Source organism: Lagopus muta, chromosome 4, assembly GCF_023343835.1.
Source record: "Lagopus muta isolate bLagMut1 chromosome 4, bLagMut1 primary, whole genome shotgun sequence".
Classification (NCBI taxonomy): domain Eukaryota; kingdom Metazoa; phylum Chordata; class Aves; order Galliformes; family Phasianidae; genus Lagopus; species Lagopus muta.
This window is the reverse complement of record NC_064436.1, coordinates 3,122,389-3,149,019: the sequence shown is the minus strand read 5'-3', so window position 1 is coordinate 3,149,019 and position 26,631 is coordinate 3,122,389. Positions and strand designations below refer to the sequence as shown.

General features: G+C 38.9%; 1 protein-coding gene across 5 annotated transcripts in view; it reads right to left on the bottom strand.

Annotated features, from left to right (window-relative positions):
• Positions 1 to 215: 215 nt before the first annotated feature.
• The window catches only part of FNIP2 (folliculin interacting protein 2), a 46,478-nt gene continuing 20,062 nt past the window's right edge, over positions 216 to 26,631 (bottom strand). For 3 of the 5 annotated variants that reach the window (XM_048941371.1, XM_048941370.1, XM_048941374.1), the window contains exons 2-18: positions 26,181 to 26,307; positions 23,634 to 23,768; positions 22,434 to 22,534; positions 22,283 to 22,354; positions 21,979 to 22,079; positions 21,743 to 21,832; positions 20,484 to 20,555; positions 19,728 to 19,857; positions 16,934 to 17,135; positions 16,277 to 16,365; positions 15,280 to 15,426; positions 14,964 to 15,133; positions 10,435 to 11,761; positions 9,562 to 9,718; positions 8,205 to 8,405; positions 4,686 to 4,801; positions 216 to 3,990 (exon numbers count right to left, since the gene is read on the bottom strand). In XM_048941371.1, the coding sequence (XP_048797328.1) occupies positions 3,912 to 3,990; positions 4,686 to 4,801; positions 8,205 to 8,405; positions 9,562 to 9,718; positions 10,435 to 11,761; positions 14,964 to 15,133; positions 15,280 to 15,426; positions 16,277 to 16,365; positions 16,934 to 17,135; positions 19,728 to 19,857; positions 20,484 to 20,555; positions 21,743 to 21,832; positions 21,979 to 22,079; positions 22,283 to 22,354; positions 22,434 to 22,534; positions 23,634 to 23,768; positions 26,181 to 26,307 (3,316 nt within the window). In that variant the 3' untranslated portion in view covers positions 216 to 3,911. The remainder of the gene's footprint in view (positions 3,991 to 4,685; positions 4,802 to 8,204; positions 8,406 to 9,561; positions 9,719 to 10,434; positions 11,762 to 14,963; positions 15,134 to 15,279; positions 15,427 to 16,276; positions 16,366 to 16,933; positions 17,136 to 19,727; positions 19,858 to 20,483; positions 20,556 to 21,742; positions 21,833 to 21,978; positions 22,080 to 22,282; positions 22,355 to 22,433; positions 22,535 to 23,633; positions 23,769 to 26,180; positions 26,308 to 26,631) is intronic. The other 2 variants (XM_048941373.1, XM_048941372.1) reach the window with 1 other exon arrangement.

Genomic DNA, 26,631 nt, shown 5'->3' with positions numbered 1-26,631 from the left:
CTCTGCTCCAGTTCTTTTCTTCCACATGTAAACAGAGCAAGGCTTCCAACGCTACGAATGGTATTCGTGTTTCAAAGCTTGGAAAGCCTTCCAGCTGGACGATTCCTGCAGCTCTCACTGATGTCACTAACAGGTAACAGGATGCACCGCTAGCCGACAAGCACAACTTCTTCAGCAGTCCATTTTAAGAAAGAAGATACCAAATGCCAATTACATCAATTTCAGAAAGTTTATTGCACCAAATGCCGCAGAGAAATAGACCAAAGTGGCAATGTACATAAACAACTATATGAAAAAAGCCATCAAAAACATGTAGCCTGACATCAGTATTCAGTCATTCCTAAATTAAAAAAAAAAACTTGTGCTCTCCAAACATGCAAAATAGCAACACATGTTTTTATCTCTATGGAAATCCTACTGTGTATGACAAAGTAGCATACTTGATATAAAAAAACCACACATCTAGAGTGCATTCAGCAGTTCAGACTTCGGTTTGATCCGGGTCCTTTTAACTCAAGTAGAATTTATACTTGAGGAATAACTGATTGTTTTGTGTAAACTATATACAAGAGTTCGATGCATCGAAAAAGGCTTTTTGACTTTTAAAAAAGGCATTCAGTAGGGGGTGGCAAAGTCCCATCTGTTACTCTGCAGATGTAATTAGAAATATGAATTAATAAGTAAGTATGCATTTGTTTCTTTTGGGGAGAAGACAGACGCATACATTAAATCAGAAAGTACTTATTGAAATTAACATAATTCAACCTCGGTATTGTTTTAGGTTAAGGAGCTCATTGAAATGCTACGAAATTTAGTAGTTCATCCCTCCCCTCTGTGTAGCAATGCTGAGTCTTGCCTGAAAAAATACATTCTGAAACTGCATTGTGTAAACTGCTTTTACGTGGGATTTTGGAAAGAGTGTGCACTCCCACTTAAAGTATGCATTTATTGAGTTTACAGAGAAACCTACATAATACTGATAAAAACTTTGGAGTTTTTGAAAACTAAGCTACATCATCATCTTTCAGCTCCTCTGTACATTCATATCACCTCATTCAATTAAAACAGAAACAGAAACATGCCCTATAAGATGTCTAACAGCATCTGTAAACACCTACTGCCCCGTCATGCCATACTACGTCACATAAATGGCAAGATGCTACCATAAACAAGTTAAAGACTGAGTCAAAAAAGCCCTAGAAGGTGGAATCCCATCAACTGAGGTAGTACATTTGGTGGAGGGGAGAGATATGTATTCAACTCTCTTCAGACTAAAACCTTTTGAACGGTAATAAACAGATCTCATGTTGAATTCCCCCTCCCCAAACTAAAACTGTCAGAACCAGGTAGTTCTTCGTATGATTTCTGAAGAGCAGCAACATGTTGGAGAAAGCAGCAAGAACTATAAAGTTTCAGCCTGGGCTGAAGAAATCCACACACTTGGACCATCAGCACACATGCCACTCCTGGATTAGTTTAATGCCTTGCCAAAAGGCAGATTTTTTGTGGTTTTTTTTTTTAATTTTATTTTTTTTTAATAATCTGTGTGGTAAAAATCAGATGTTGCTTGTGACAGCATTAGCCTTGAAATCACTAAGTGTGTTCTAAGGAAGTCAAAGCCAACTCTATGACAGCAAAGGTGTCTCTGCACACTGTGAAAAACTGTCAGTCTGTTCAGCTCAAAAGCCCACCAATGCCTTAGGAGAACTGAAACTGTCTTCTAATAAATTCAGCTATTAATTAAGAAGGACATGAAAAAGAAGAAGCACATGGGAATTTTTATATACACGCAGGGAAGGAGTTTCACAGTCCTACACACATGCACCCACAGGCTCCCCATACAGGGACAGTTCAGGAATACACGATTTGCTCTACGGTTCTCACTTGGTTTTGACCTTGTGAAATAGAATGAAATCTAACAAACAGATGCAGAGAAAAGCTTGCTTTCCAGTAGATACAAGGATTCACAGACCAAAGATATGAAAAATTTGCTTAATTATTCGTGGTAGGAATAGACCTGAACCACAGAAAGATTCCAGCCTCTGTAGGCTAGAGGCAAGTCTATGAAAATACAATAAAAGAAACACCTGGAATGTCAGATCAGAAAGCCAGCATACAAGGAACAGCTTTAGAATCTCTGTATCAGAATATTAGGTATCCCTCTACTTGGAAACAACCCCTCTCACAGTAAGCCAGCCTACCCATTCCCCCTCAAAAAGCAACACGAGGTTCATCAAGACCCCAACCACATTTAAACAACTCACAAAATGAACATTTCATAGTTTCAAATCATTTAAAGTTTACTGTAGAAAAGTCCAAACATCAAGGTAGTATGAAATAAAACCACTTTTAATAAAAGTGCATCCCTTCAGTGTTAAAAATCTCCAATCACCAATGAGGACAACAAATAACTGGTGACCAGAAGTTTCTCAGCTTGCTATTCCCAAACAATTGTTTTGCCAGCGACTCACTTGCAAGCTGTCAATTTCAGACCTCGCTCCTGCTGGCTCAGAACAAAATGGTCCAACATTTATTTTTCCTTTTCCTTAAGAATATTTTTGATTTCTTTTCTCTCCTCAGTCTGGTCCGTGATTTCACATCCAGCTCAACAGTGCTTTATGCATTATTATTATTGTTTTACATTCATGTTATCACCAACATGAAAAGAGTAAAATACAAAATTTCCTTTTGCTTTCTAGAAATATAGAAGGTCAGTATCGACTCATGGAGAAGTAGTTTCTGGTCTCAAAGCAGTTAATCTACTAAGGAAAGGCACCCGTATGACAGTTTAAGATTCCTGTAGAACCAAAAAGGATAATTGCAAACATTCATATTCATAGCAAACATCAGGGGGGTTCGCCCTCTACATTTCATCTGACTTGAAGCAATGCTCACCTTTTACACCTAGCATGACCAACTAATAACCAGAAAGAAGTAATACTTTCGACTGAAGGTTCCATAAAGATTCTTCCCCCAGTAAGATTGTCTTCAGTTGGTGCCAATGGACTGGTGTACGTGTGTACACACGTGCACTACAGCACTGGGATCATACAGAAGTTTGTCAAAGTCACACTCCTCAGGGATAGCAATACTTGATGACACCAAGACACAGGTTAAATTCATACAGAAACTCAAAAAGGTATTGAAGTTGCATCAGTAACAAATGTAAACTTGTGGCAGAAATTCCATAAGGCCTTCCTACAAAAGAATCTCAGAAGTTCATTCCATTTTCGGGGTAGAATTACTTCTAGTCATAAGCCATTTGAATACCTCATTAAAAGAGAAGCAGCGGCAGCTTTCTTCATTTCTTGTCCTTCGAGGAAAAAGTCACATCACCTCACGCACACCACCATTTCCAGGTAACATTTGGCTGCTAAAAACAGATTCCTTTTCTGAGCTGGTCACTTTTACTATACAAAATCATGCTTTTGCTCTGCAGGAAAATCATGTTCCGTCTAATACACTTGTGTATAGGAATGCTATATACATAGTTTACAGCTTTTCTTCCCCAGCAAAGAAACATACACCACACTCAGAAGTACACTGTGTGGAAATCCTTTCCAGCCCACTTGTTCTGTAACTGTTACTTCATGGTTTCGAGCAGCGTTTTGGATGGCAGCTCGCAGTCTGCCACATAGTGTTAGCTTTTGTCCTTTGATTCAAAACAAAATGCAAGGATGCAGTCACTAAGTCAGAAGAGAGATTATAAGAAACACCTGAATGCCTTTTATGTTATGTAAACTGATGTCCTCCAACCAAACATCCAGCTGCAATTGGAATGGAAAGGTGGTAGAAGGTACAGTTATCTGCTTTTTTCAGTGTTCCCATTTACCAGTGTTTGGCACCTCTGTTCCTCTTCCAACATGCCCGTATTCTTTATTTTAAGGGAATGACTATCCTGAGATTTTAATTTATAAGAGTATTTGAGCAACATATGGGGAATGAGTACTTGCTATAGCAGCCAACAAAGGCAAGTCATTGGATTCAATCCTGGGGGAAGAAAAAAAAAAAGAGAGACTTTAAAATATACAATCACTTACATAAAAGAATAGAAACAAGAGGATATTCCTCATCCATTTTAAGGAAATTCTAAGTGTCTTACTGTAACCAAGGCCACTGCTTAGCGATTCATTCCTAATGTATCAACAAAAGCATAAGATGCTTCAAAAAACAAAGGAGCAAGAAGCACACTATCATTTGAGTGAGGAAAAAAAACCCTACTAGTCTCCTTATTTAAAGCTACACTTCTCAGAATGAGATCTTGAACAGCTGGGATAAAGACAAATTAAGTTTTAACCGCAGTGCTAAAACTATCTTTTTGAGAGTGTATGTTCAATTCTTGCCCCTTCCTCTTCTGTTTTCACAGCAGGTGCATCCTTAAAGCTTGTGCTCTACTCAAGTACCATTTTTGGACGACCTCACAGTTACCAAATCAGAAACTTTCTTCCTTCTTAAGATTTAAGAATGACTAATGATTAAGTCTTGCTTTTGAACTGCCTGCTGATTTTCAGATGGCTCACTGGAAATTATTTCTACACTTTTAGACACGTGAGAGAAGGGGAATGCTAAATATGGAATAAGCAGCAAGTCCCCACGGGAACAAAATGATTACATTCAGAAACTGTAAAGGAAAATAACTGGTTTAAGTTTCACCATAAGCTAAGACTGATATCTACAGTACTCACCCTAATACAATTCCTAGTTCTTTTATGTGCACTCTTGTATGTCCTCGCAGATATTCTGAAAGCATTTTGCTTTTGAGATACATCTCTTGTAGTCTGTCCTCAAGATGCATTATGCACTGTAAACACAGACCAAAAACTTCAGAATGACTTGAAAAACTGCAGCATCACAGACATTAGCTACAATAATGCACTGACACATATTAGCAAGAAAACGTCAAAAGTCCCCACTCCAAAAAGTGGAGAGGATGTTACAGTTCTGCTGGCAAGTTTAAAAAGAAATACACCAGCCTCTCTCACCTCAAGGAATTGGAGCATTTCCACTTTTCTTAGGAAGCAAACTTGTGGCAAATGCAAAAAAGAAACAAGACCCAACACAACCAATTCTCCTCAAAGTTAGATGCAGCGTTTTGCCAACCTGCTTTTAAACAGGCTTATAGACAATTAAGACATCTCATTATGCATCTAACTTTAAGACATTGAAGGCCTCTCTTTACTTTGAGGCTGACAGAACACTGGAACAAGTGGCCCAGGGAAGTTGTGGAGTCTCCTTCTCTGGAGATATTCAAAACCCCACCTGGATGCTTTCCTGGGCATCCTGCTGTAGGAAACCTGCTTTGTCAGGAGGGTTGGACTAGGTGATCTCCAGAGGCTGCTTACATGCCCCTTACGTTACTGAGTGGTTCTGTGACTCATAAGGTGAGCAGGTAGGATGCCTTATCACATATTTTGCACCAAAACACAAGGTAACTCAATTCAACATATTCCTTCTTCCCACAGGGATGTCCGCTTCAAAAGAAGTTAAATTAGTTCAGTTCTCCAAGCTCCAGAAGATGAAAACAAGAAGCACATGCAGAACCTCATATTATCAAATACATAATCATCCAGCAGGTGGAGACTGCAATTAGAAACAGCAGTAAATATCTTCAGGCCATTGTTCTATGTATAGTTTAAGTTTAATGGAAACCATAAGCGTTAGAAATGAGAACCTGTGAAAGCAGTTCTGCTAATTAAATAAAAAAAAAAAAAGAAAAAAGACTCCTACTGGTAGGTATAGCCTATCTTGTATTTTTCTGATGGTCTTGAGCAAGTTAAAGATTCCTAACGATACTGTGCATTTTTGTCAGGTCTTAATTGTGAAATGCAAAGAGACGTTTGATCAAATGCGCTACGTAACAGTAAAATAACAGCCACTAGTAGAGGAAAGGCAAAAGCTTTCTGACAGCAGTTTGATCTGTCTGTTTCAAGCCAGTTTTCACCCAAGCCATTATAATTATAATAGCACTCCTGGATTCTAGCCTAAAGCCATCCTTATCTTTTCCATTACAGGTAACACTAATGCAGAAAGCCTGTTAGCACTCCCCCAGTGCTTCAGGAAGACATGCTGCTGGTTCCCAGAGTAGCAGTTCAACACATACTTCAACTCCAGTACACTAGAACTGAACAATTACAGATATTCTTTTACTTTAAAGTTGAGGAAGCACCTAAAGGCGACCTACACATTGTCTTGAGAGATTCTTTATATAAAATAATCTGTCATTCCTGAAAGCTAAAGAAAATACTTTTTTCCTTTTCATCTCCATCCATTTTGTTAAAAAATAATCATGTAAGCAAAGCACAATAAATAAGTCGTAAGTCTTCTTTATTTTGACATTCAGCTTCCTCTGTGGCTTCTCGTTGACCAAATGAATCAAAAAAATTGAAGACATTTAAAAACACAGGAGTAGCTCAAAATGAGCTGCAAAGAGCAGGTGAAACTTCTGACATGCTGCTGGCAAGCAACAATTGCAGTTTCTACTACCCTCTCACCCTGGCATACTGCAAAGCTCTCTACAGGACAGCTGCCAGCCTCAAGCACCACCAAGACACCACCACCTGTCCTTCCTTCAGTCTCAGGTTGGGTTTTGACTACTGTTGTACCACAACAAACTGAAACCCTATTATGTGAAAAGTAACTGCAGGCTGGTGCTTGTAAAGGAATCTGCAAGCATACAGCATCACGTAAGCATTTGATCTATACTAGTGCATACACTTTTGTCCAAATTTAAGTCAGCGTGACCATGACAGAAGAGCCACACTTCTCCCCCTGGACTTCAGAGGACCAATTCTCCATTCTTTCATTATTCTGCTCCTGCTGGCAAAAATCTGTACAATCTGACAGAAGAACCAAAGTATCTTTAACGCAGACTACAGAAACATCACAAGTGTCCATGATTGTCATTTTACTGTAACTGTTCATTTAGAAAAGGAGATAAAAATACTCTACTTCCTCAAAGCATACAGAAATTGCATATAAAAAATCCCAAAGCAATAGTGGAAAAAAACACTTCCATTGCATAACCAACTAATGAGTTCAAAACTGCCAGAAAGTAAGGTGCTCCAATGCCAGCACTACAATTAACCAATCCCACAGGCTTTCCAGTGCCCAAAAGAATCCTGAAAGGGCACTTACATTCACATTCTTGGCCCCAGTACTTGATTTCAAGAACTGAAAATAATCAGTACCACTAATTTTATCCCAAACAGAATCAACTAATACTATTTACAGCTGATAATACTGAGCTCCATCATTCCATTCCATCTACTAGTCCAGTCATTTCACAGGCTTCCTACAAAGTTTTTCAAGGCTATGTGCTGTAGAACAAACTGATTCTGCTTACTTACAATTTAAACTCCTATTACTTACACACCTAATCTTTCCCCAGATATAATGGTGTGTTTAAAACTGTATTATAAAATTATAAAACTGCTGTCATACTTGTGGGTAATTTGTTGTTTTGGCTGATTACAGCAATTCAGAAAGAGCCACTCATTTGCTTTGATGAACTCTACTACTGAGGACAGGAGAGGATGCTGTAGGAAGGGCATTATGCAGTATAAGAAAAAATAATGTCCTCTGCTGCAACCCAAAGGGTTTTCTTCAGTATCCTCCCAGGAATCCAGTGGGAAGCATGTCAGTAAGGTGATCTGAGGCAGGACTGACTGACAGAGTTGGCTAGAATATGCATGAAATTGAAAGGTCAGGTAGACATGCACAGGTATACATATTTAGAGGGAAGAGAGAAGGCATCCACTAGCTGTTGTTTGAAAAAAAAGTTGCCCAAGAACAGAAAACTGGTAGAAACTGGCTTAGGTAGACAGAAGCTTCCAACAGTAGGGAATTGGGAAAACTACAAAAAAAAAAATGTAAGTCAAGTTTAACAACCCTAATCATAAATATGTGAGGGTCGTGCTAAAATTGCCTAAGTAACTTTAGTTCTGTCACATCTATTACGAAGCAGTTGATTTTAACCTATTACAAATAAAGTTAATCACACATGAAGTTAAAAACAGTATGAGTAACTGAACTGTAGCATGTCTGTGGTTTGTTTTTTGTTTTTAAATCTGTTATACCAACTTAGCTACGTCAATAAACTAATATCTGACAGGAGCCACTAAAACACACATCACACAAAACTCTGCACTTGTTAACTAAGCTAAACAATTTTCATTAGCTTTGGTTTTCAGCAAAGTAATACTTACAAAGTCAGCTGGGAGGTTGAGTTTATAAAGCTGTAAAATAGACTGCAGTAAACTGGATACTTGACTTGACACCAAGACATCTTTGCCTAACTTCATATTGTCCATCATTTTTCTCTGGCTTGTAGCTACTTGTACATTCCATTTATCTGTGTCTGCAATGATACAGACAGCTTCTGCTATTGGTTCATCTAGCACTGGATGCTGCAATAGATACAAGACAAACATTATGCCATGCTCGCATACATGTTTCCACAACTTAGTTTGCTGCCCCACTTTCATTCACGTTGTGGCAAGGGATAATAAAGTGATCCAAATGAATGTTTTTGTCCAATAGGAAAACAGAATTATCTCAAGAAAAATGAGACAGAATACCAGTTTCAGAGAGAGTTGACATCCAGTAACACTGTTAAGTATAAGCTGTCAATTTGATAAAGGCATTTAAATAGTTTTTTTAGTAGAGCTTCAGAATCTCAACTCCAATACTTTTTCTTCACTGATGGTATTCCAGCTTCAATGAAGAAGTTCTTTCAAAAGGAATGGGATATTAGTTACACTGATGCAGCTGTAACGAAAGTAAATTTGATGTTTCACCTTTGTGAGGGATTTCACTATGCAGAACAGAGATAACGCGTGCACAAAGAAACAGTGTCACATTAAAGCAATTTGACATTTAAAAATAAATTGCACTCGTCACCATTTTGGACACTGCACTGAAGTCATTCCAGCAGGATAACTCTTAACTGCTCTGTAAAGAAGCAGTGAGCAATCACTATACAAACACGTAAAGTTGCACACTAGATGCACTCCATGTTACTTTAGTGAAGGACAAATTAATCATTTGGTGTACCTAAGAGTAAGAATATCACAAAGATCTCATCTGCAGTCAACTAACTTTATTTAGTAAGTCAGTCATTCCTGCTAAAGTCTAGTACAACACAAGCTTCCACAAGACTTATCTGCCTTGCAACAAATGCCACTCAGTGGCAAGCTGTTTCCAACAGCTCACTGAACACCTTCATAGAATACAGATAACTGCCTCCAATTGTGACTGAAAATAAGTGGTTTTGCAGATTTTTTTTTCCCTCGTAACTTCAAGCTGCAACCATTTTTCCCTGTTTATCTCTTAAAGGGAAAACTGAAGAGAATACGAGGAAAAAAAGTGATTCTTGTGTGAAAAGATTTCTCATGCAGTGATTTAAGGAGCTTTCTTTCAAGAAGGATGATGTGTCAGGTGTGGCTGTTAAGAACCAGCAAACAGAAAACAAAGCAAGTTCTAAAGTACAAAATACCACGTTGCTGGAGCTTCTCAGTAATATCAGCAACTTCTGCTATGACTCAGAGCAGTACTTTCACTCACATGCATTGCATGAAGTAGGTCAGCTAGTAGACACTGCTTCAGTTTTTCATCATTGTTGACTCCATGCAGCACTAGATCAGGCACATAGGTATGACAGTAACCACCCAGAAGTGATCTCCCAAAGTTTTTCACACACTGCCTGCTGACTGTGTTTGACCTGAAATAAAAAATAGAAAGCAGCTAGGATTCTTGCTTGACAGACTCCATTCAGATTATAACAACGTTTGATTAACCCCCTCCGCTTGGTTTTACTGCAAATTTTAATCAATAATTGTACTAAAAATACTGTGAATCAATTACTCTTTGAAACCATAATTTTGTAACTTCAGTGCTGTACTGATTCCTTCAAATTTCAGAAAAGGCAAATCTACATGCACTAGAACTTGGATATCTATGATCCCTGCCTTACTGTGTTTAACAGGTTTGCTAAACTTGAGTTCTCAAACTCAGCTCAAGCAGCAAAAATATCTCTCTAGCTACTTAACATGCATCAGGAAGCTCCACGTGCATCTGTAAAGATCACAAGTTTTCAAACGGGATGCTCTTATTCAAAGTTGCATTTAGTCATCATCAGTTTTAGCAACACTGAAGTTTGCTTGTCTTCAAATAGGACAGCCTACACTAAGTGTTTCAGGCAATTAGCCTCATCACTTTTATTAAACATCTGAAGAACACGGTCAAAAAAGTTCGCTGCAAATGACAGCTTGGTCTTGGTCATCTTTTTGAAATACACTACCTGGGTCTGTTATGGATTTGTTTGCAAGCAACTTAATCAACACCCCAGCAGGCTTCAGACTCGAAATCCTGAACACCTTTAACGTACCAACAGCTTTTGACTCCCCTCAGTTGTTAAGTTCATTTAAACTCCTTTACCTTGGTAAAGGAAGTTCCACTTCTGCAAACTCTTCAGGTCGCTTGCTGACGTTATCGTGACGCACTCCATCAGGAATACAACAGTCACCTTCTTCGTCGCTGGCTCCAAGAGCACTGTCTGAACTCTCATTCCTTGGAATGTCCCCCTCAACTCTGAAGGGGGTTTTTCTTCTAGCATCCCCACAGGGGACATCTTTAGCACCTAGTTTAGGGGACTCTTTTTTGACAGCAGAAGAATCTACCTCTACACAGCCAGGCAAATAGCTCTCCAGCTTGCCAGAGCATGAAGTTCTAGTTTCTTTTACGCTTGGCAACGTTACAGTTTCTACGTTATCAACTGACAAAAGTAGTTCACCCGAAACTGTGTTCTTTAAATTTACTTCAGTTCCTTTATTTTCCATATGTTGGTTATTAAGCATACTCCCCTGCCCCTCACAAGATGAGATCTGTGCATAACAAATACTATGCTTACTGTATGGCAAAGAGGCAGCTTCACAGCTTTCTTTTTGATTCTGGGAAGCACCCACAGTCAGATTTGTAGAACTGGAGGCACAGTGTATTATTACCTCTGGATTTTTTCTCAATACCTTCAGATTCTCTTCCATTTCTCTCCTTCGAGTTTCTAAGTCTGACTCTGGTGATGCAGAGCTTCCAATCCGAAAGGTGACCTTTTCTAAATGTGAACTCCTGTGGCCAGACCTTTCAGGACAAGGTAAAGCAGACGACCTACCAGACAACCGCTTTTCCACTTTTCTTCCGTTCTGGCTTTTGTTCTTCCTTACATCCGTTACATCCTCCAAATTAGATGGCTCTTCAAAGTGGCAGGGCACAGTTCCTGTATCAGCCACGGCTCTTTCCCCACTGTCAGTTGCTCCTTTATGTAAAGTGCTAGTTAGACAGTCGACAGATGTTTCAGAATTCTGACCGACTTTTCCTATTGTTTCTTTCTTTTCTTTTGAAGAGGCTGGCACAGTGCAAGTGCCTTTTGGGTTATAGACCCACTCTGCAACAGTATGGTTCTTACTTGGATCATTTTTTGGAGGTAGGATTGGAGGCACAAGAGCAGGTTCATTTTTGACAGTGACAACGACATAGTCAGACTCTTCTATCTCTCCTTTCTCTAGCGCAGTTGTGATCTTGCTTCCATTTAGCACTTGTTCTTCTTCTCCAACTGCCTCGCTCCACGTCAGCTGATTTTCCTGTAGCTCAGAGCACCGAATGAAGTAAGTTAGAACATAGAGCAAGCGCTGCACCAACTCTTTACGTTTCCCAACAACAACAGTTCGAGTCAATCTAACCGGAGAGCCTATGGCACCATAGAGATCACCTAGACAGGAAAATAAGAATGTCACATGGAATTCATTTTGAAACAGCATTCACTACAGACACAGACAGACAATTTATTTCATGGTCATTTGTAAGAGCCTAAAGCACAGAATAACAAAAGAAATCCCTCCACATTTCCCACACCTGGTTTGCATCCAGAAGGTTTCTGCTGTTCTTGTGAGGGTTTGGCTGCTATTATTCAGTTTCTTCCTGTTCAGGTTTTTATTTATAAAATGGTTACAAGATATTATCATGTAGAAATTGACATAACAGATGGTGAAGAAGAAAAAAAGTCTCTCTCTGAAGCCAGCTACGCTATTTCCTAATTCACTGCTAGCTATTTTTTATTCCCCTCACAAAGATACTCTGTTTGATTGCAGTCACTTTTTCTTCCCCTTTCAGTTAAACACATAGACTCTATCTATATGAGAATTTGTAGGACTGAGATATAAAATAAAAAACAGAGAAAGATCCAGTATCAGTTTAATAAATGAGATTAAAATAAAATAAAATAAAATAAGCCCTTCCTTACTGGGCAAGGCACATGTGCTTCTGTATGTTAGCGAGGTTGACTCCAAGTAGGAACCTTTTACTTTGGCAGAGAGTAGAGGAGGACTAGGGGATATATTCACTATTCAAAGCACAACTATAACGTGAAAGGTGGGCACTAGGACATAACCTGAAATAAAAATGCTCCTTTATTCCAAAAGAAAAAACAACCACTGTATTCTACTTTCAATACTTTCATTGTGAAGACGTATTTATCTTCCAGCTGCCTATTATTTTCTATCAGCTGGAGGGTTTCCACCCAATGTTCTGAGAGAAATAAACATAGGCAAACAGCCAATAAGGCAATTTTTGCATACTCTACTATAAATAAAGATGAACTAACTCAAGACACGTCCACTGCCTGTCAACGCAGCAGATGGGAAATTGCTACCAAAAAACTCTATTTTCTATAGGCAATCTAAGTGTTCACACTGAAACCCAGTTTCTCCAGTTTGGGCTTTATAAGCTGCCAGCTAACTTAGATTAGTGCTCTAAGTACTGAGCAGTTACTGAGGGCTGCTCATATGTTCTGAACCAAGTATCCCACCAGAATTCTTGTACAGACCTCATGAAAGAGCATTAAATGAGACAATCATACCTTTAGAAAGATTTCTACCAAGAGCAAGAGTAAATGTGGTTTCAACATGAGGAAAGCAAAACAGTGAAAGAAAGTGCATGCCTAACCTCCTGTGAGCCATAAAGGACTCAGAAGCAATAAGGCTCCTGACTTCATTCCTGCAGGAGAAGCATCAATGAGACAGTTGTTCCACCACTCTCACTTGCAGTCTCCCCTGCCAAGATCTGTCAATTCCCATGATGCAAGCAATGCACTGGAGAATAGAGGCACTGCTATCCTGTCCTCCCCCAGGTAAGGCTGCTCTTGCATACAGTCCCACAGATTAACATGCAAGGACATTGATTCCTCAGTATTGCAAACTGAGCTACAGACTATGCAATTGGAATTTCATTAAAACCAGTGCCAGGCAGGCCATGAGGGCTAGCAGTTTGGCAAGGCCATAGAAGATGTTTTCTTTCAAGTTGAACACAGTTACTATGGAAATCAGATTCAAGCTTTGTGTTCATTTGCACAATTTACTTTAAATGCGACGTTAATAAGACAGTAAAACTCAAAACTGCAGCCATCAAAACATACAGTTGTGAAGCACATTAGATTGAAGATGACATTTAAAAGACTGGCTTATTTACAGTTGTACCAATATGTAATTGCAATCAGTACGTAGTGGGAACATAGCTTTGAAGGTGGAAAAAGCAGGTACATAAAAATACTCGACAAGAAATCGTTTCCATTTTAAAGCCTTAGGCCTCATAATTATTTTTTTTCCCCCCTTTCTAAAGAAAGAGACCAGCAGAGGGCAACATCTTACTTCGCACATCAGCTACTGCAACCATTCGATACTACTACTGGGCTTTGAAAGAACAAAACCAAGTCAGAAAGCATTTTGAGAATTCGTCTGGGCTGGTAGCAACACACAGCTTAGGATGGCAAGAGGAAGAAAGCATTTCTTGACAAGTCACCTGCCGTACCTCTGGGAGTCACCATAAGACCCACTGCCCACTTCACACCTGCACTTCAGCTGGTTTGTTTACCTCCAGCTTGGCTCCATCCTCAACACCCTGAGCAAGCTTCTGTCTTTTTCCTCCCTGGGAAATCTAATCCATTACTACTCTGTGTTACCTTTTAAAGACATGCTACAACAGGAAACAATTCCACAACTACATCTCTGAAGTAACAATTCTTAGTTTCTCAGTGACTGCGGAGAACTAAGCTAGACAATAAGCAAGAAAAAGCAGGCAGCCCATGGTGTGCCCATGTGTTACTTCATATGCCAATACAGTACATCATTTAAAGTTAAGGCTGATGTGATGCAAAATTCACACCTGCTGCCCAGACCACCAACAATTCTGTTGCCCACCAGAATTTTCAAGGTTTGATCACTGGCAGCATTATTCTCTCAGCTCTCTTTCATCTCCTTGTTCGACATAATTAATCCCCAGTATCAAGATAATTTGTAAGCTGTGTTATGTTAGAGAACAGAGTGAGGAGCTGGGCATAAAGAGAAATCCTATCCCAAGCCCCATTCCTGTAACTCTGAATGAATGGAGGCACTGCTAGTTGCTAGACTTTTTCTCTGCTTCTTGCTGTCCACGCTGGCTCTATGAAGAAAAGGGGTGCCTGGACAGTCCCAACTGTATTCTCTCCATCCAGCCTATTTCCTTTTATTCTTCCCAGGCTGTTCAGGTCATTCCCAGCACTTGCAGCCTTCTGAAGATGTCTAAAGAAGTTACCTAACCAAGCAGCGTTACCGAGAACAACTGAGAAAACTAGGCCACACTAACAGATGTCCAAATACACTTGCTTAGCTTGATTCAAGACATCCATTTGTAACTCCGCCCAGCTTATACCAAAGAATATTAGCAAATGTCATCTAGACTTCTATTACCATTCAAATTCCTCAAGTCAGTGGCAGAGGACAGCAATGACAATGAAGCTCAGCCATAGCAGTCCAGGTCTAGCCTGAGAAACAACACCTGATTTTAACACGACATGGAGGAATTCACGCTTCCAAGCAGCTTACAGAAGAGGAGTGGATGTTAGTCATAGAGAAAACTGAAGCTTTCAAATTTTCACTGACCAAGCTGTGCCCAAAGAGGGTTATATGGATGGGATTTTGCCAGCATGTTCACAAACTGCGAAGTACGCTTCTCAGAGAAGGCCTTTATAGGAGGATGGTCAACTGGCATTACTGTTGGGACCCAAGCCAGGTGATACGTCAGCACCGCAGTTAACAAAGCAGCAAAGAACCTAGGAAAAAGAAGATAACGTGACCAAAGTAACACTGGTAAAGAACATCACATTAAATGCTTGAACATATCCACGTGCCCTGAGTAGCACACAAGCTCTCAGGAAATATCACTGGTGGGAGGTATGGAGTGGAAGATTAAGCTTACTGGTTTTTGTTGATCTGTTCTATCAGAAATGTGAATTCTTTAAGAAAACGCTGGCACAGCTGGTTCTTTTCCAGGGTATTGGACATCATATTAAGCCACACTGGCTCTGCAATCCTTGGAACAGAATATAGGTTCCAGATGGTAATTCTGCTCAAAAAAAATAAAAGAAATCCCCCAAAAGTCAGGTGTTAACACGTACATATCACATTTGCAAATACAAGTAGAACATTTTCTCTTCTGTTGTCCAATGCTTTTTATTTATGTAAGAGCTAGGAGACAGAAAATGAGATTGCCTGGAAAACATCTCCAATTACCAGTGTCTCACAAAACTAGTCCGTTCAAATCTGTGTGTAAATAGCAGTGTCTTCATACAAATCACATCTCCTTCTTCTCTCTCTTGCATTCCTCTGTGAATTTGTATTTAGAGAATGAATTTGTATTTAGAGAAGTGCAAATCATTTACTGTGGGGGGAACAACATTCTATTTGTTGCAGCACTTTCATCCCACGTTCTGGACTTTCAGAACCCACATCCCACCAACGCCTTGTCTCTCTGTTGGCCTGCCTTCCTTGAAGTGTGATTGTCCCTTTCTACCCCAGGTATCAAAAAGAAGTTCACAACAACTTTCTTGTCAGTTCCACTGCCCAGCATCTAGTTAGGAGTAAACAAGTGATCTGCCTGAATGTAACAATCAATCCACTTGTCTGCACAGACATCAGCAAAAGTCAAATCTTGACAAAGTCTTCAAGAACTGACAGTCCAAAGTGCAATTGAGCAAAACAAAGTTTGTTTCACTTTCCTTCTGAAAAAGGCTAAGACAGTTTTGTTTAAGTTCTCTAAGAAAAATTTATGCCATACTCAGCACAAAATCACAATAAATTCAAGACCGGTTAAATTACAAAACCCTGCAACCAATTGCTTATGATTCAAAGTGACAAATATCTTTAGAGACGTGTGAGAACAGCTCTCCTTGTAAGTCAGAATTCCATCAACTCACCTGAATTCTCCCAGGGCATCCATGACACGGCTGATATAAACCTGCACTCTCTGGCTGGATTCTGCTATTTTTCTACATGAGATCATGGCCTTGATTAAGAGTTAAAGACACAAAACAGCTTCTTAAAGGACTGGCATTCTTCATTTTTTAAGCTTCATAAACACGTCAAAATAATTGAGATCTAGCCCCAGTGTTATGCAGCCACTCAGGACAGCAATGGCTGCCAACCTCCCTCCATCTCATGATGAAAGACCAATCCTAGAACTAAACAAGGGGAGATAATAACCCACTGCTGATAGTAAGGGGAAGGCAGCAACACAGATTTGGTGTCACTCTTTTAGTAACAGCGGGAAAAGAATAGAACATCATTTCCACAGTCTCTAGGGAGTCAGGACAACCTCAGTGAAATATGACTAGAACAAAAGAAAAGGCACCCATAGCAGAAAACTCTCCATTTTCATTCTGACTAGAAAGGAAACCACACCTCCTTTTCAGCAAATGCTGAATTCCAACACTGGGCACAGGCTCAAGACTGCATGGATAAGGAGGGAGGGAAGCTTCAAAGCACGCATCTCCCACTCCTCATCTATCAGACTCTAGAATTCTTCCTTCTGTTCGACACTTGTTTTCACATTAAAAGAAACCAGCATTCTGTACCTTTTCTATTGCATACTTCAGTTTGTTCATGTGGGATTCAAAAAGAGGGAAGTGAGAGAAAAAGAAATCTTGGAAGTTCCTCTGAGCATCTTCTTTTTCAGGCAGGGAGAAGATTATGCTGATGGCAATTTTTTTCCTCCGGACCATTGCAGGATTGGAGCTGCAGCTCTCATCAGCCATACTAAACATTTCTTCAGTTGACCTAAAAAATAATTGTTTTGTTTTTGTTTTCTTTTTTGGAACAGTTAACTATGTACAGATAAGTCATTTGTCTTCTATCTTTAGCTCTATACATTACAAAGAAATTTATTCTTTGGTCTCCTTTGACTATTTACATAAACCTGAAAAATCTATCTTTATGTATATTATACCAGTAAGTAGAACAATATTGTCCAAATTTCTTTTGGAAGCAATGTTTTAACTGAAAAACTGCTTTTAATCCACACTGAGGAACTATAAGGAGAGAACTGTAAAGACAAAAAAAAGCCACAGGAACAGGAACACATTCGTAGCAACAGCTTTTAGAGAAGTAGCTTACTTCTGGACTTCGTTTGGGAGTGAAATCTACAATGTCAGTGTGCAATAATTAAATGCTTGAAAGCTTTCAATATCAAAATTATCTTGAAATGAAACTTGTCACATTTCTAAGCCACTGTGGAGCAATTATTAAGATGAAAGCCTGAATCCTAAGCTTTCTTTCTAGGCTTATTCTAAAAATAAGTGCTTTACAGTTTAATTGGTTTATTAAAGCTATATACACAAAAGTTTCTCATCACAAAAGGTACAAGTCCAGGAATACAGGAAAAAATAAACAAAACAAAACCCCAGCAAAAACAGTCTGTGGGAAACTGGAGCTCAAGACAAAAACACAACCTCATTTGAACTTCAGGAACTTGCATGCAGAGACAAAATTCCCAAGGAAGTTTGGAAATGATGGGTCAGTGAACATCTCAGAAACATCACAAGTATTTGTACTGCTTCCCAGGAACAGAAATTGAAGAATCGCAGGCTGCAAGAAAAGCCTTTCAACAAAGCAGCTGATCTAGCTTGTCTGCCAATGGCCACATGAAGTTCCAGCCACACATCTCATTTTCTGAGCTATTGGCCTAAAACATCACTCACTGAAACTGTAGAGTCTTGGCTGTACAAACTGAAATGCAAGCTCTGTTGTCATTGAAGTATTCAGCCAGAAACCTACTGTTTCTCCACCAAGTGATTGTAAAACAAGTATTACAAAGAGGCCTTTTGGCACAGAAAGAACCCCCAGCCAAAGGTAATTCTAGACGGTTGAACTAATAATGCCCTGTTTCTGAGATCTTTCTACAGCATGGATTCTCCAACACAGAATAAAAGCAAGCTATTCCCCCTAGTGAATAACAAGACCAGTAGGAGTGGGGTAGTGTTTAAGTAAGTTCTTTACAGAGAGAGTGGTGAGGTGCTGGAACAGCTGCCCAGAGAGGCTGTGGATGCCCCGTCCATCCCTGGAGGTGTTCAGGGCCAGGTTGGATGGGGCTCTGGGCAGCCTGGGCTGCTATGAAATGGGGAGGTTGGTGGCCCTGCATGTGGCAGGGGGTTGGAGATTCATCATCCTTGAGGCCCCTTCCAACCCTGGCCATTCTGTGATTCTGTAACAGTTCAGTGAACAATCAGCCCACTTTCCTTTAACACATGTTTTATTTTTCTAACACTTCAACAACACTTTCTGTTTCTTAATGTATTGGATTCAATTATTCCAAAGAGGAAATAATTCATTTTCCTCTCAATGTTTTAACTTCTTTTGCATATACGCATAGCCTTATTGCTCTAGGAAACTAGACAAATAATATTTCCATTTACTGAAAGCAAAATGTTCGTTAGCTCATTCTCAACTGCAAGTGTGATTGATTTAGAAAGCATGATCGCTAAGTGAGCACAACTGCACAATTAACATTACAAATATTTCTGCAAGAATACCCAAGAAAAAGGTTGAAAGGGTTGCAAGTAAGAAAAGCAGTCGACTCTGAAGGACATATTTCAAACTGGGCTTTTCAAACAAAAGGTGTTTTTGACTGACTGCATTTCAGCCAGCAGTTTTTAAGATTCTCCTAACCAAGGACAGCAAAGAGAGACAAGCCAAATAGTAGAAACTGCTCACAGCTCTCCACTAATTCCACACTGTCTCTGGGTGCAGGTAGATGAGCACACATGAGCAGATAATCAAGACTCATTCACTATTTTGCAGCTGACAAGCACATTCTTGTCTTATTAGCTACAAAAGATGTGCTGCATTCCATGCTTTGCTGTGCCACTGAGCTGTAAAAGATATTAAAATTCCAAAACAGAAGCCAGTCTTTTTTTTGTTTTGTTTTGTTTTTAAATCACAGCTCTTTTCCTCCTCCTGTTTTGGCAGAAGTCACACCTGAACCAGCCACTACTTGGCTATTACTCCAAGATTTCAGTAAACGCTCAGTAGTCAGACTTCATCATAACGTAGCATAATTAAGGCAGAGGTGTTGTTACAGGCTTTCATCTCAATTGGTTGTTCCTTCAGAAACAGTTTACTTTCCAGAATGAGGTCTTCTGACACAGCCTATCTATTCATTAAAAATGAGTATACTTCAAATCAGGCCTCGTAGCTCACATTCAGTTAAAATCTTTCCTCCTATAGGCAATCTTACATAATAAGGACAAGTCAGAATGAATTGCCAGTATTTTTTAAACCATAATTTCTCACTTTAAATAAAAGAGGCCTGAGATCTCTTTAGCTTAAATTATTACCAAGCAACTGTAGGAAGCAGAAAGGTGTGACACTCACCATCTTGGAATAATTCCATTCTCTAAACTGGTTGTCTGACTTCGGAGCCAACGACGTTGATAGCTGCTAGAAGATGATGATGAAGAGCTTGGAGATGGAAAAGGGGTAACCAGAAGACTGCTCAGAGATGCTATCAAAAAAAGAAGGAAAAAAGCAAACACATACTGAATTATACCGAGTGTCAGTTAAACACTTTTCTTTATACATTGCCTGGGAACAAATTCACACAAATATTGTTCTTGTTTGCTGATCTTTGTGATACAGCTAGAATAGTTTTCACTCACTGCAAAAAGTGGCATGATTATTTTAAACAACTATTCTCATCTTAGGACATGCTACTTACAGGGTCAGAGATCTTCCCTGCTAGAACAAACTAAAAGCAGTCTTATTCTCAGTAAAAGTATTCTGAGATAAGAGGTGCTTGCACTCCCATTAGACTAGATAGACCTCTTGGTTTCTCAGCCTCCTCTTTCTGCTCAGTGCTAAATTCTCTTCCCTTGCTAAAGCAGGATGTTCCAGCCAGTTCTTTCTATGCTTATAAACTGGTAAAGAGCCAGAAAGTCATAGCTAAAAAAAAAATAATATAATTACAAATATTCTTGCATAAAGGCTTATGACAAAAGCAGAAAGAAAACTCAACAGATGCTAAAAAGATTGGATTTCAGTCCTTAAGGCGCCTAAATTCCAGGTGATCCAACAAGTCAAAGAACTGCAACATCATGTCAAAAGTAGGCAAACAAAACAAACAGCAGATACCTGACCGAGCAATGCCGCTGTCTCTGTCCTCATTTTGTCCTCTGCTGGGCATATCGACAGGTGTACTATGAGCTAAAACAAACAGATCAATAGAAAAACCTTACTTAATTTGTTGCATTATTTGTCAGCGTTAAAAAAGAATGTTTAAGATTAAAGGTCAGAAAATACTCAAGTTACATCCTGAAAAGATACTTCAAATAAGCAATATGTTGGGAGCAGAGGCAGTAGCAAACTCCACGCTCCATAATCATTTTATTTTACCAGAGGAAATGAGTTACTTACCCAATCTAAAACTTTCTCTAACACGCTTAGGAACGTGAATTCTCTTTCACCAGAAATCAGATCCACTTTGATAAAGTGGACAGGTGCTACTCCCACCTGTTAATCTTGACATTTGCTTTGTGTGCAAGATTGTAATTTTACAGAAGTCAATGTTACAATGGAACAGCCAAACATGAGGTCCATCAAGCTCCTGATTCCCTCTCCAGGCAGTAGATTTATTAACTACAAAGTCTCACGAGTAAGAAATATTCACTTTATGTTGTGCTACGTTGAGGTGTTAGTAGTGGAGTCACCAGAATTGTAGAGCATGCAAGATTTGCAAAGGCTGTGAAGAAATGCATTGGCATTTTAGTTCACCTTGTTTTTTTTTAACCACTAACAAAACTAATTAAGCCCAGTATCTACCCACCTGCATGGATCATCACAAGGCTGTAAAAGGGCACTATGTGAAGCAGTCTTAATTTTTGGAAAATTAAAAGAAACTGGTATTGTAAAAACCTTAATGCTGCTGACACTTAGCTCAAGAAGTAATGCTGAAAGCCCTCTGTCACATATATATATATATTATATGTTATAATAGGTACATTTTTGGGGGGAAGGGGAGAAGTAGTAAAGCACAAAAAAAGAAAAAGCAAGACACCTCCACACTAGCAAGAAATCAGCCATAAAGCAGGAAGGCAGCAGTTCTCTAAGAAACGTAAGGGCTCATTCAATATTAGATGCACTGTACAAAATAAATATTGGAATTATAAACAAAAGATGAAGAAAAAACAATTAATCCATCTAGGTTTTTTTTGTTTGTTTGGTTGGTTTTTGAAGAAAAAATTCGAGTATAAAGCCAGATCTCTGCTGGCTTTCAGATCTCAGCCCTTTCTATTTCTAGAGAGCGATTATGCATTCTTTGCAAGGATTCAGAAAGAGCTGAATTTGTGTGTGCTTATGGATGGGTCACACTTTGGTTGGCATTCCACACAAACCTGCAAAGAAAGAAGCGCTGCGGATGAGCCGGAGGGGACCTCCTTCAGACACACCCTGCAGCAGTTTGCTGCTACACAGCTGTAACACACCTAGGAAACAAAAGCAATGTAGAGAAAATACAATGCAAAGGGAAAAAAAAAAAGGTGATGCACAGGAGAAAAAAAAAAAGAAACCAACCCTAAATGAACAGATGGTATCACGGTATCAGAAAGACACAGAATATGGGAATGTTTACCTAAATTACTTCCACTGCGACAGGTACCCAAGCCGTTCTGATGAGAGCTCAGCTTTCCAAGGCTGGGATCTTGGTTAATGTATTCAAAGCTATCCTGTAGGCTGTAAGAAAACCAAGTGAAAAGCAGGAAGTTTCTAACTTGATCAACAGTTATTAATATCAGCTTGAAGAGTAGGTTCTCTTTATATAAAAATCAACTTTAAAAGCAGTGACAGAAGATCAACAAAAAGAAAGGCGAAGGAAAGACAAAAGCACTGGAGAGGAAACAGGGTGCCAAGGAAAAAAAAAAAAAGGATGTGCTTACTTGTTGTTGCTTCCACTGAAGCTTCCTACCCTGGCTGAGAAGACTTTACTTATCATCAGCTGTGGGGGAGAGCTGAAAGGATAAACAGCCATTTCAGTGAGTCATCAGTTCCAAGCACATGACAGAGCACACCACAGAAAAGGACACTCACCGTATGTAGTGAATTTTCAAGGTGGAGCCTTTGTAACTCATTGCCACTGAGCCAAACATCATTTCTCCCAGCATATTGACGTCAGAAGCTGGTCTGGTGTACTGCACAGTCAAGAAGGGAAGAGTCAGTAGTGCCCATTTCAATATTACTTCAATTTCAAGTAGTGTTATAACGATAAATTCTGCATGGAGAATACAAACAAATTCTTCTTTCCCATGAAAACTAAGATCTGGTGAGGTTCTCACACAGTGAATTCAAGTACAATCAAGGACAGTGAAGTTACGGTTGATTTTGCTCACAAAGGGTTCACTGTTTCACTTCTTCCTGGGGTGACTCCAGAAAGAAATAAGGCAATTTACCATACTTCTAAAGTAAACAAACAACACCAAAGAAAACCAGATTCATGTCCAGCAACATTCCTATATAACAGTGTTAAAAGAACTGTAGATGCTTGCAGGATCCAGATCCTGTGGCCTGGATCCCCAAGTATCAAACCATCTTACTGATTGAAATTTTTAAGTACTTCTTCCCAGCCCCCACAGAAAGCTTCCTGGAAGCATCTTCAATCAGAAAGTATTTTGTGAAGACTGTTTCTAAGCACAATCAGATTGATTACTTCTCATGTTTCCAAGACTGATCATCAACAGCAAATATTGAGAGAAGGTTGTCAATTCTGAAGGAAGTTTACCTTCTATTTAAATATAGTTCTACCCTGATCTGTGGATGCTTCAAATTGTATTTTACTAGATGAAATACTTACGCTTTCACTGAAAGACAGCTAGAATACCTTAAAAATAGTTATGCTAAGAATTTCATGTTGCAGTAAGATGTATCAAGAGTCCCTTTGGTCCATGCTCAACAACTTTTTTTTGTTTGTTTGTTTGCTTTTTACGGCTGACCTGAAGCACAGTCATATTTGTAAGAACAGATGAATGTCCAGTGACAATTTCCTATGACTTTCAGAATACTGCTATGAAGTACTTCTGTACTGCCTTCACAGATAAGGCCAAGACAGAATAATACCTTAAGATATGTCCGTGCATTCTTACTCAGCAACATTTTAAAGATAATCACAAGCTTGAGCTATTACTCAAACCTGTAATATACCGTAACTACAGGTTCAGCCCATGCAAGTTAAAGCCTCTTTATATGAACTTCTTCAGTAAAAGAGATAAATACAAGAAAAGTAACAAACATTACCTGATACTTTGGTATTTGCTCTTTGACATTTTGCGTAACACTTATTGAGAGATCATGGGAAGAAATACTGTTGTTCCCACTGCTTGCTTGACAGGTCCTGACAGAAGTCTTCACAGGAGCATCCTCTGCCATTTTCTATGTCAAAACAGGGCATTGCAACGAAAACAATCAAAGCAAATATGAAAATCCTCATCTGTAGAAACACCATGACAAAAGCTTTTCCTAAAACACATTTCCAGCAACAGAAACAAAAGTAATTATTTGGTCCAAAATGCACATACCAGTTTCTAAAGACAAAAAGGCCCACGAGACAGAGAAAGTGGTTATCTCACATTTAGATCCTCACACAAATTTCCACAGTAACACAGAATAATTAGGCAAAGCCATATTGGAGCAGCATTCCCAATTGTTATGAACACACGCTCTGTGTAATGTTTGCCAGAGTTTATGTAAACAAATCTCAGCTTATGAGTTGCTTATAAACCAACTTCTCTAACCATCTGCACAATTAGTCACTAACTGTCGATTATTCTTGCTCCCTGATCAACAGATCCTTGAACAGAAGACAGTAAAAAACAAGGAATACAACACATTGTTTAGTAGAATCAGCTCATAGTTCAACCTGAATAGGAGTTACTAAAACCAATCTAATGGATGCTCAGACAACTGTTCAAGTTCACTCTCAAGTCACAACGACACAACCTCCTAGAACTGATCAAAACAACGTAATGGAAGCCTTGGAAACATGTCAATTACATTAATACTGTTTGTATATGTTTCATAAGAAAAGATGCATTTAATTCATGGAATTTTCTTTCAAGAAGTTTTCTTGAACAAAAGAACAAATGACGTTTCCAATTCCCTGATGTTTTTCCTTCTTTAAATTAAAAGTCAAGGAGATTAGTTAAGTCAAGGAGAAAAGTTAAGGTGACCAGATCACAACAAACATTTTTCACACGCACTTGAAGGGAGCAAAACTAAGCTTGCAATGAAGACTGCTTACACTGCCCTAGAAACCTATCAACTGTACATTTCAGAAATTTTAAATGTGTTAACAACAGTACATAGGGGATATGTTAATGTAAGCATTCCTTCCTTCAGTGCACATTAAATTGAAGGGCACTTTTATCCATCTCATTTCAACACAGTTTGTACTTCGTTGGGAATAGGCACTGGCAGAGGTCGAGTTAATTAGGTTTATTTTCTTGTAGGAGACCACATTAACAACACTGAAAAGAAATTGAGTATTTAAAACAAACGTATGGTTAAATGGAATATAAATCTGCTAGTTACCCCAGGTAAGTTGATGGCATTGTCTGCTTTCCAGCTATGCATTTGAAAACCTGATGTTAAAAGGTCTACTGTATTTCAACAAGGTGGGTAAATGCACAGTATATACACAATCTTGACTTCAGTTTAAACAGAACAGACCTTAAGAGCATTCTCTTATATTTGATCAAATCAATTTCTAGGTTCACCAGTAACACAAACGTTTAAGAGTGATCTTAACATTTTTCTTTTAGAAGTGCACCTAGACCAGTGTTTGCCTAGCAAATAGACAATGTTATTTGTCATCTTTTATGAGAAAGGTTACAATCTGCTTTATGCCAGTGTTGCACAGCTTTATACAAAACATTTTGCAGCTAACCTTTAAAGTGATAAAAGCAAGCAAAACAATGTGTGCCTTTAAATGGAGCCAGAAACATTTCTTCCATTCATTTACTTCCCACATGTTACGTGTTCTAAACCAACTTGAAGATATAAGCTAAGAGCCTGGATACTTGGATTCTTATCACAGTGGGTGGTGGAGGGATTAACAGACCAGTCTGACCCACATACCCTCATAAGAGGATGATCAGTCATCAGCTGATGATGCTCATCAGTCCGACTGATTTGGAACCATTATGTATTTGCAGAATGAAGTTGTCTGAAATTGCTGGTTTTGTTAAACATCTGCGTAAGTAATTTCAACAAGTCACAGCTATTTGGGTATAGCTAGTGATTCAGTGTTGGTCTGTGGATTAAAACTCCTGAATTTAATAAAGACCTCTGAATTAAAAAAAAAAATGAAAGCAGAAAAGAAACAGAGTTAACATAGGAAAAAAGCCATATATTAGTTTTCTTTATCTTCCAATATCACCAAATTTTACCTGAAATGTTGTTTGCATTCGCGTAAAGCCAACAATTCTGCTAATCTAAACACCAAAGCAAGTCTAGTACATTTAGAGATATACTAGACATCACTGGAACAACAGGCTTGAACAACAAGAGCTAACAACTAAGGCAAATCCCATCCAACACTGAAAAGGTTGAGGTAGTACTCAATTGAAAGATCACTTGGCCTTGAATTAAGTCAGGCTTAAGTTCTTACGTTTCAATATTTGTATTTAAAACTACCAAATAACAAATTTGTGTTCACAGACTTCTTGGAACTCAACATTCTTACCGTAACTTTCACAGAAAAGTCACAAATAGGATTAAAGAAATTGATGTTTAAAAATTCCTGCTTTTTGCAATGGAAACAAAAGCCAAAGGAGCAGTTCATACCTGAATCACAGCTTCATCAATTTTGCGGACTGCTTTGGAATCAAACAAGACCTGTCTGCCTCTTCTCTCACAGTCCTGGTAAACTATCAGGCGGATTTCATTCAAGTCAAACTCTGATGAGGACCAGCTGCAGATTATAAACAAGGCGTTAAAATAGAATGCTTACTTTGCATTTAAGCAAACAGAAATATATTTAGCAAATACATCTTCTACTCAGCATTTACAAGAACCAAGCTGCGATAACAGCACTTGGACTGAGAAGGAACTGAAAGGACAGACACACAACACAGTCAGGCTTTTTCAAAGTTTTCAAGAACGTGAACTAACACACCATCTCAGTCATCTGGTGCTTAAATACATTAAACTTGTTCCGTTCTCCATACACAGTTTTGATCACTTCCACTGCAAGTTAGATGTACTATTTTACGCAATTCTCTTGGCAGCGATAAGA